General features: G+C 39.3%; 1 protein-coding gene across 1 annotated transcript; it reads left to right on the top strand.

Moving 5' to 3' along the window:
- Positions 1 to 582: 582 nt before the first annotated feature.
- Usp39 (ubiquitin specific protease 39) lies at positions 583 to 9292 on the top strand. Its single transcript, XM_080275374.1, has 12 exons — positions 583 to 703; positions 1877 to 2014; positions 2232 to 2345; positions 2693 to 2868; positions 3569 to 3757; positions 4539 to 4709; positions 5580 to 5738; positions 6103 to 6231; positions 6485 to 6580; positions 7419 to 7520; positions 8203 to 8289; positions 8971 to 9292. The coding sequence occupies exons 1-12, from the start codon at positions 583 to 585 to the stop codon at positions 9025 to 9027; spliced, it is 1539 nt and encodes a 512-aa protein (XP_080131500.1). The 3' UTR covers positions 9028 to 9292.
- Positions 9293 to 9655: the final 363 nt, after the last annotated feature.

Genomic DNA, 9655 nt, shown 5'->3' with positions numbered 1-9655 from the left:
TGACTAACAACGCTGGAGAAAAGAAGTGCCATGATCGAGTCTTTCAACGTAAGCTATTCAGAAATGTACACATAGAAATGGGAGAAATGGAGTTCCCCCGAGCTAAGCCCTGTATTGGACTATATAGCCCCGCTAGGGTTACAGGAGCGAGCTACCACTCCCAGCGCGGCAGCCCGGGCGAGGCTCGAACTCGCCGATTACGAGTCCAGCGCGCTACCACTGTGCTACCGTGCCCCCCTTGTACACAAAGAGCAGTTTTTCAAATTAGCACCCAAAAGCATTCACAGTACAAGAGGACAACATTACTGCAAATTTGAGAAGAGCCAAGCTACCTAAGCCTCTTTAATATCACTAAGGTAAGCAATCACTTAGGAAGCATAACATACGTGCAATATGTGTTAGAATATTTTTAGATATTAAAAGATTAATGTGATGAGGTGGCAAAGGAGCTGTGTAATGTAAGAGGAACATACTGGGACAAAAATGTAAAATATACGAGTCTACGGTAAAACTAGCTTCTTTTTTGAGGGAGTTTAGCAATACTCCGGGTCTGGTAACAGTGGTTTGTTTGGCAGACTAGACATGAGTTCAGACAACCCCAATAAACAAACCACAAACAGTGCCAGTAATGGTAGATTTCAAACAGTGGCCAAAGTGAAATTAAAGAGGAGCCTAGAAGATGAAGGTACTGGGAGAGTTAACAGTAAGTATCTCAGGTCTGAAAAATGGTGTCGGTAAGTTCGTTATTGGGCCGGACGCTATTGGTGTAACTTTGGCCTTTTTTATTTTGCTTATATGTCTTTATGTTTTGCAAGTCTCTCAAGTTTTTTGACATAATACTTATTAAGTTTAGTTACCTAGCGTTAGTTGTGAATATTCACATCTGATTAACAAAACCTAGCCTAAGTGAAAGCCGTAGGCCAATACTACCGACATACTGTATAGGTGATGATGGAAGTAGTCAGGGTTCATTTCTTACGGGCACTATTATTTTGCCCTGTGTGAGTTGATCTGATGTTGCAGGTTGTTGGAAATATGTTTTTGTACGGTATATATTGAATCTCATCAAACCAGACTATTAAGGATTATGGCATAGGCCTATTCAGATGGCACTGCTTCATCATCTATGACAACTAATGGCACCTGTCCCTCATCTACTGTAAAACACTCATTCTCTTCATTATTTGTCTTATGCAGGGATAGATGAGATTAGTATAATGTCCAAAAATTTATTCCCTGCAGCCTGTAATATTAAATCATCTCATACAGAAAGAAAAACAAAAACAAAAGTGGACAAAAAGAAGAAAAACTGCTGAAAAAAAGGAGCATATAAAGTAAATATGTACTGCCGCTGGTGTAGACTACGACCAATAAAAGGAAAGCTAATTTTTCAGTTTAACCCTGTTCCTACATGATTACTATAAAACCGTGTGTACCGGTATTTTTAGTTACTGTACGGGTGGAGTCGGTGTAAATATGGGATGTTTTTGGAAGTACCGGTACTGTATCTTAATTTTAACTAAATTAGAGGAAATGGCCAATTTAGCTTCCAATGTTACAGTGAAACTTTACTCTGTAATTGATCAGTAATAGCTGTGTAGAGGATTTAACCCCTCTGATATGGTGATGTCTTTTTATGTACCCTATTATTCTTTGCCACTCTGGATGGTTATGTTCAGCCTAGGAGAGACTGCAAAAAGGCAGGTATCAATATTGTCTTCATTAACCATTTTGCTACTGGAAGACCTTTTTGGGGTGCTTATAATCATCTGAAAGTGGCAAGAGAAACATAATATGTCATTGGTTTGAGATCACTAACAAACAAGAACATAAAAACGACAAATATGATTGAAGACTTACGGTATTGTCCTTACAGAAAAAAAGTCCCGTCTGTGCCCCTATCTGGACACCATCAATCGTCACATGCTGGACTTCGACTTTGAGAAGTTGTGCAGCGTGTCCCTCTCCAGGATCAATGTGTATGCCTGTCTGGTGTGTGGCAAGTACTTCCAAGGTTGGTATTAGAGTACATTTCTTGTTGCATTGCTTACTCAATGCTTTCTTTTGCATTCATTCAAATGCTCTCGCTCTCCACAGGTTTTATACCCTATACATTTTAGGTAATCTGTCTTTCAGCTGTTATCATTAATCTGTCTACACAAAACTTATTTAAACTGTTAGATTTTAGGTTTATGCTGTACACACCAGTTTGAGCCCACCCTCCTCCCCAGGCCGTGGTCCAAACACCCATGCGTACACCCACAGTGTGTCTGACGCTCATCACGTGTACCTCAACCTTCAGACACTCCGCTTCTATTGCCTCCCAGATAACTATGAAATCATAGGTATGTACACTTAAAGCTGCTGTTGAGACTGTTATTTGTATTCCAAGTGGTTTGGGAAATTTTGTAACACTCTACCCTATCTTGTTAGTTTTCTTAATGCATCTCAGTATCTTCTTGTCTGTGACTGTTGCAGACTGTGCCATTATTATAAAGATATAAGGATCACACAGTATGAGGGAATATTAAAGTTTTCCCACCATTCCACTTTTGTTTCACCCAGAGGCATGTCCATCGCCTTCCTCCCTGGTGGATTCTATCAAGAATCATCGATGGGCTTGTAATGAAGGGGTTAATATTCTTATTAAGTTGGCAATTGGGCTTGCATTATTTTTTTCTCTTCCTTGTAGATTCATCTCTGAATGACATAATCTTTGTGGTGAATCCAACTTTCTCACGTGACTACATCGCAAGTAAGGTGAACCAGAGCAAGATGAGTCGAGCCTATGATGGCACCCTCTACCTCCCAGGCATTGTGGGTCTCAACAACATTAAGGCCAATGACTACTGTAATGTTGTGCTCCAGGTGAGAGATCCCAGCAGTTCTTTGGTATGATTAACCTAATGATGATGCTGTTTTTGCTTCTGAGTCAGTAGGTAATGCAGAAAAAATGCATATTAAAATTCCATTGTTACTAATAAAGCTAATATGCTTTCAAGATGATCATTGGTATTCTGTTCCAGCTAGTGCCAGAAGATTTTAGTGGAGTGTCACTACTGTCACTGTTGGTCTTTTCATGATCAGGACAACTCTGGTCTTCTATTGCAACAAATGCCAGATTAGTTTATTTAGCCAAGAGTGAGTCAGAGGAGACTGAGTTTTAATATCAGAATGATCAGCAACTCATGGTCAGGTCAGCTTAAGTATTCAGTTCCATTTAATTCCATATTATTTTATTTATCTGAAAGTGAGTCATAAGAGCCTAAGAGTTTTGATATATTGAGTGTTCTTTCAGGCACTGTCAAACGTCACATCATTTAACAGCCACTTCCTGGTGGGGGACAGGGCAACGTGGAGGCGATTTGTTTGTGGCCACCCCGAACGGGATTAAGACGTCTGGCAATAGATAGATAGATAGGTTCCTGAATCCGCAGAATTACAGCTACATTCATTGTGTGCCAACTGTTGCTAGATGATTCTGTTTAGCTTGGAGTGAGTTGTAGGTGCCTGGGAGTGTTAGTAGATAGATTGTTTGATTGACAAATTGATTGTTGCTTATCTTCAGGCTTTGTCCAACATCACACCCCTTCGCAACTATTTCCTGGACCCACACAACTACAGTCACATCCACCACCCTCCCGGCAGCCAGGGACTGGCCATGTTCCCCCTCATCACGCGGTTTGGCGAGCTGGTACGCAAACTTTGGAACCCACGCAACTTCAAGGCTCACGTCTCACCCCACGAGATGTTGCAGGTAAGATTAGATGTTGTAAATTTAATCTGACAGAGATCCTTAGGTATTATTCTTGTTTCAGCCCATTTCAGTCTGGTTATTTTACGGGTGTTCTGTAGTTAGATCTCACTAGTGCAAACACCTTTTCTTCTTTGGTATATCCACTGGAAATAAATGATAATGGAGATATAAAATTATTTAATTTAGCCAGTTGGCAATCAGAACAAGTCACATCACTATCCAAGGTACTGTTTGGCAGCTCAATTTTGCTGTGGCCTCTGCGAAAGTAACAAGTGCTTTCGTATTCCTGCACTTGATTTTTCCAGGACTCGGGATCTAGGTTAGGTTAAGTGGCGTCAGGGTAGGTGAATGCCAAAAATGGCTTGTAATTCACATACTTCAGGGGAGGGAGTTATATCTCAAAAACTGATAATATTCAGTGGAACTGAATTGAATGAAATGCTTTAATAAACAACAACAACAACAAAAATGTTCATCACCAATGGAATATGGGCGAAGTGAGAAAATGACAGAGCCTTAACTCCTTTCTGTTTATATGATGGCCAAATTTTGTTATATTGGAGAATGAGTGTAACTAGGGAGAGTCATTCCTACCACATAACGAAAGACCTCTTGAGTTTCTTACAACCTCAGATTTGTATACAAGTTGTTGAAGTTGCTGCATTCCCTCGGGGGTGGGGGGATCAGGTATAGTGGTGCACAGGGAATGATAAAAATATAGGTTCATATTCCTGTTGGCCAGGAATAGTTGCTTTGTTAAACCTGCTTTACTCCCTCCCAGGCAGTTGTGTCGTGCAGCAAGAAGAAATTCCAGTTCACAGTGCAGGGTGATGCCATTCAGATCCTGTCTTGGATGCTCAACTCCATGCACCTGGGCCTCAAGACTAACAAGCGCCGCACTACCATCATCAACCGCTGCTTCAGGGGCACCATGAACATAACATCACAAAAGGTATCTTTTTATGTGCAGTGAATTACCAGGTCTGCAGTTCAGTGGGTGGCAGATTGTATATAATTTATTCACTCTTCAGGGGAAAGACCTTGCACTCTGATGTATAGTTATCCATTCACAGGCTTTGCATACTCCAACAGAAAGTTCTTCGAGTGTATTTGAAACAGTTTTGGTTGCAGGTGCTGGTAAGCTTCTGTTTTAGCCAGTGTTTTTACTGAGCACCATCATCATATATGTTCTTTGTAATAAAACATAATCTGAAAGAATATTGGAAGTCCAGTACGGTACTTTATTTGGTTATACTGTTGTCAGAGTGAAAAATATTTCACACATTATCATTGCTTAGGCCTGCTGTAGTTTCAGTCCAGTGCCATTCTTGGTTCCACAAAATGATTTTATTTAAAACTGAACAAGAGCTCAAATAGTAAAAGGATTAATGGAGGCTCTGTTAACACAATTCCGGGTTGATGACGCACTGATGTGTCATTTGTTGGCCAATCGATTCCAGGCCGATGACGCACTGGTGTGTCATTTGTTGAGCGATTTTACATGGCTCAAATGCGTGGCACAACAGTTTTGTGAACAGAGGTAACACAGCTTCATTTCGTTGGAAACTCACCCCTGGCCCGGGAATGGGGTAGAAAAGTTACACAAGGCTGGCCCTGGAAAGTGTTAAGCTTCTCCAGTTTGAAGAGTCTTGATATGGTTAAAGTCATCGGATGACAGGAAGAATGAAATACTGTATATTTGATGCAGCACCATAGAGAGAGAGTTAAATATTCTTTATTAGACTACAGTAGCCCCACATTGCCATGCAGGAGGTTTAATGGAATTGGGTGTTTTATTTTCTACTTCTGCATTGCCTCTCAGATTCTGCCGGTGGAGATTGATGAAAGTGAGCGACGTCGGCTGTTGGAGACAGAGGAATACCAACCCCGAGTGGAGGAGAGTCCCTTTCTATACCTTACCTGTGACCTGCCCCAGCCTCCACTCTTCAAGGATGAGAAGAAGGAGAATATTATCCCACAGGTCATTTTCAGGTTTAAATAATTCAACCTCTCAGTTTAGTGATGTATTTTCTGTTGCTGTCTTAGTGCCTTTAGACATTTTAATTCACGAGATAAGTTGACAATTATAGGGTAAGTGATGATGAAGATGGGATGTTTGTTGATGATTATAACAGGTTAAGATATTGATGATGATGGGGTGATATAATGATGATGAGTTATGATGATGGTTATAGGTTAAGTTATTGATGATGATGTTGATCATGATGATAGGTTATGATGTCTATGAAGCTGCTAATGATAGATTATTATGTTGATGCTAATGCTGATAGTAATGTTGGGTAACAATGTAGATGATGATGCTGATCGTTCATTTACCCCCATAGGTGAGCTTGTACCTACTGCTGAGCAAGTTTGATGGCAAGATGGGCAAGGAGTACCAGACATACAAGGAGAGCATCCTCAAGAGATTCCAGTTGACTGGCCTTCCTCCTTACCTGATACTCTACCATAAGGCTAGTGGCTGTATATTTCAGCCTCAAATTTGGGGGAAAATGCAATATCCCAATTTTTTTTTTAAGATAGTATTTCTCCATATTTCTGACTTTACCATGAAATGAGTGTTTGTATGTTTATGTCATGAATTAAGAAGTGGAATGATGATCTTGCAATTTTTGCCAATAATTCCTGGAGTGGTAGTAAGTGAAGATAGTGAAAGTCTTTTGTCTTCCTCATGGGCATGTTGTTGACTCCTCATTTTAATTTCAGAGATTCACCAAGAATACATTTTATGTGGAGAAGAACCCAACCATTGTCAACTTCCCGGTGAAAAATATTGACCTGTCTGAGTACCTGACAGAGGAGGTGAGTACTGATAATGGCTGAAAGTGGATGTTGTTTGTTTGGTGCTGTTGTTGATCTACCACAGTCTGTCTAGCCATACAGACCCATCAGCCACAGGCAAGCAAAAGTGAACTAGACAGTGTTTTAATGATTTTGCTTTTGGTCAGTGAAGTTCTAATCTTGTAGCTTATGTATTTTGTGTTAATATGTATAACCTAATGATTAGTTTATGGTATTCAGATCTTTATTGCATAATAAAAGAAACTATAGGACACAAATTTATAAGTGGTACACAGTTATGATATTTCATATCATGAGATTGCAATTCCCCCCCCCTTTTTTTTTTTTCCCCATACACATGCTTGCACAAATAAACATGTAGCCTGCACGTGAACATACAGGGATACTTGTGGACACATGCACATACACAAAATTTTTCATGTTAGCACAGAAGGATACACAAATTTTAAGTATAAAAAATTTTCAGAATTGAAGGAACAGTATCAGCTATATAACAAACTCGTGACCAGAAATTATTCCAGTTTATTGCCAGGTCAATTTTGTTTACTCTTTCTTAATTCTGGATCCTCCTACCTCAACTTTTTTGTGGAATTAGGATGATGGTGATTAAGAAATACTGTGTCTAGCAAGTGTATGCAAATTTCAGTCAGGATACTGAGGCCATGAATGATGTGTGAATGACTGGCCCACATTGCAAGACATGCTATTAATAGTTCTCACACATCTGCACTTTTTCTTTCCTTGTTTGTGGGTCCTACCTCACCCTGATTTAGGTGGAAGTAAATGTCTTGATGGTGATGATGGTGACTAAAAGTGCAACTTGTTTGTGTTGATGCAGGTTAAGAAGAAACACCCTGAACCTGTGTATGACCTAGTGGCCAACATAGTACATGACGGAGAGCCAGACTCGGGCACATACCGCTGTCACATCCTTCACAAGGTTTGACTCAGCAGCCACCATCCATAGATTTTTGTAAGCTTAGTGGCAGAGTAAAATAATGCTATGGTTCTATATTTTTTCCATAGCAGTTTTTTATGGCTAACATCGTAGTATACTATTAATACTGTATATTGTTATAACTCAGCAGTCAAGATGGAGAGATGGCAATTTTATGCCAAGTTAGAGTAAAAAGAGTAGTATAATTCCTCCAGCTTCAGTACTGTATCATCTTAATTTTATTCTTGGCACAGACGATTGATTTTATTTAGATTAAGGAAAATATCTTGTGGTCAGAAAGCTAGAAGAACCAATAACCCCTTCAGTAGATGTAATATTCATTTCAAGTATTTTATCACTGGACTTTGATATTCAGTTTGAGGCAGATCTCTCATAATGAAAAAGGTCAAGAACAGGAACAGTCAGTCTCTTAGTACTTCCTTTGAGGTGTAAGGATCTGATTTATAGCTGACATTGTCAAGCGATAATAGTAGTAGTAGAAGAAGTAATAATAGTAGTAGAAGTAATAATAGTAGTAGTAGTAATAATAGTAATGGAAGTAAGACTAGTTGCAGAAGTGATAGTGGTAGTGGAAGTAGTAGTAGTAGTAGAGTTAATAGTACTGTAACTGATATTGTTTTGTGACCCAGGCTGTCATAAACAGGTAACACGCGTATTTTTACAGGGTACAGGCAAGTGGTATGAGCTCCAGGACCTGCATGTGAAGGAGATTGAACCACAGATGTTGACACTTACTGAGTCATACATACAGGTATTTCCCACTCCATAACAAAAGTGTTACAGAATGGGGAGGAGTTTGAGATGGCAGACAGATTGTCATATGTTCCAGTGTAGCCTATACTTTTTTTTTTCTCACCTATAAATAATAGTCTACGTTTGAGTTGCATGGTCAGATCAGAGATTTGATTTGATTTACCGAGTTCACACAATTAACGTTTTTTGCCAGATGTCAGGTAACTGTCAGTATGTCATTGTTCACATTATGTTTTTATCCAAGTTTATTATTATCTGTTTCCTGTTTGTCTGTCTGCAGTTTATTTTTTTAATTATTATTATTTTTTTTTAAGCACCTTGTCTTTACCACTAAATTTCTGCATGTGGCATGTTAGTGTTCTTTTGTATGATATTTAAAGAATTTACATCTATGTTTGAAAGCTATTAATAATGTGCCCAAGTGATCCGTCTAATAAAGGTGCTCTAGCCCAGTGTAACCCATAAGGCTCTCTTTTCTGAAAGGTGATTGTTTTTTTTTGCTCACATAATGCTGCTTAGGGGTGAGCAACTTGTCACTTAGCTTAAATGTCTGGACAGAATAACTTTACTGTGGGCCCTGCTGCTCCTGGTTGAACAGTACTAGATTGGATGGTGGATGGATAAACGAAAAACATGTAAGAGAACATTGTGTACAGTACCTTTTTTTCCCCCCCAACAGATTTACGAGATGCAGAACTGTGAGGTGAAGACACACGATTCCAAAAAAGGCTCCTGATTGGGCTTGTGTACCTGATCAGAATCATGACCAAGCTTGTACGTTTCTCTGTTTCTTTGTTTTTTGTTTCTTGCTCTGTTTCTGTCTTGGCTCTCCTCTTCTCTTCTCGCATCCTCTCCTCTTGTTGTGCATTGTTCATTCCTCTCTTTTCATCTCCTCTCATATCTTCTTTATTCTCATCTCATTTCTTTTGTCTGTTTGTTCTTGCTTAAATTTTCTCCTCTGAGTGCCGATTTGTATTGTTAAAAAAAAAAAAAAAGTAGAATCCATGACTAGTTTTGTCTTAATCACCCACTTAAAGTTTTATGTGATGACTTGTATGTGAGTCTTTTATTAATCTTAGTAGGGCCCTCCACAGTGCAGGGGTTAGTAGGAGATTTGGTCTTTCATAAGCTGAATGTTATGTGATAGTAACAGGAATAACATACATAAGTTGTCATATGATCAGGGAATAACCCATTGTAGTGATGTTGAGAAGTATGGAGATGTGGAGGTTGAGGCTGGGGAACTGCCAAAGGTTTGAGTTAGCTGGATGAATTTTGTATGAAGGACTGCATGACGGTGGTTTGGCTTTTTTTTTTTTTTTTTAATGCCTGTGTATGATGGGTAATTATGAAGGAATGTGTAT

This window comes from Coenobita brevimanus, chromosome 61 (assembly GCF_032717465.1).
Source record: "Coenobita brevimanus isolate Jiangsu-jjx chromosome 61, ASM3271746v2, whole genome shotgun sequence".
In the NCBI taxonomy this organism is placed as follows: domain Eukaryota; kingdom Metazoa; phylum Arthropoda; class Malacostraca; order Decapoda; family Coenobitidae; genus Coenobita; species Coenobita brevimanus.
This window is presented reverse-complemented; position numbering and strand designations above follow the sequence as displayed.

What these genes read in the sequence shown, in the direction of transcription:
- Usp39 (XM_080275374.1), top strand. Translation starts at nt 583, where the DNA reads ATGAGTTCAGACAACCCCAATAAACAAACCACAAACAGTGCCAGTAAT. An exon ending in ACTGTAATGTTGTGCTCCAG is followed by an intron (nt 2,869 to 3,568) that starts GTGAGAGATCCC and finishes GCTTATCTTCAG; the next exon opens with GCTTTGTCCAACATCACACC. An exon ending in CTGAGTACCTGACAGAGGAG is followed by an intron (nt 6,581 to 7,418) that starts GTGAGTACTGAT and finishes GTGTTGATGCAG; the next exon opens with GTTAAGAAGAAACACCCTGA.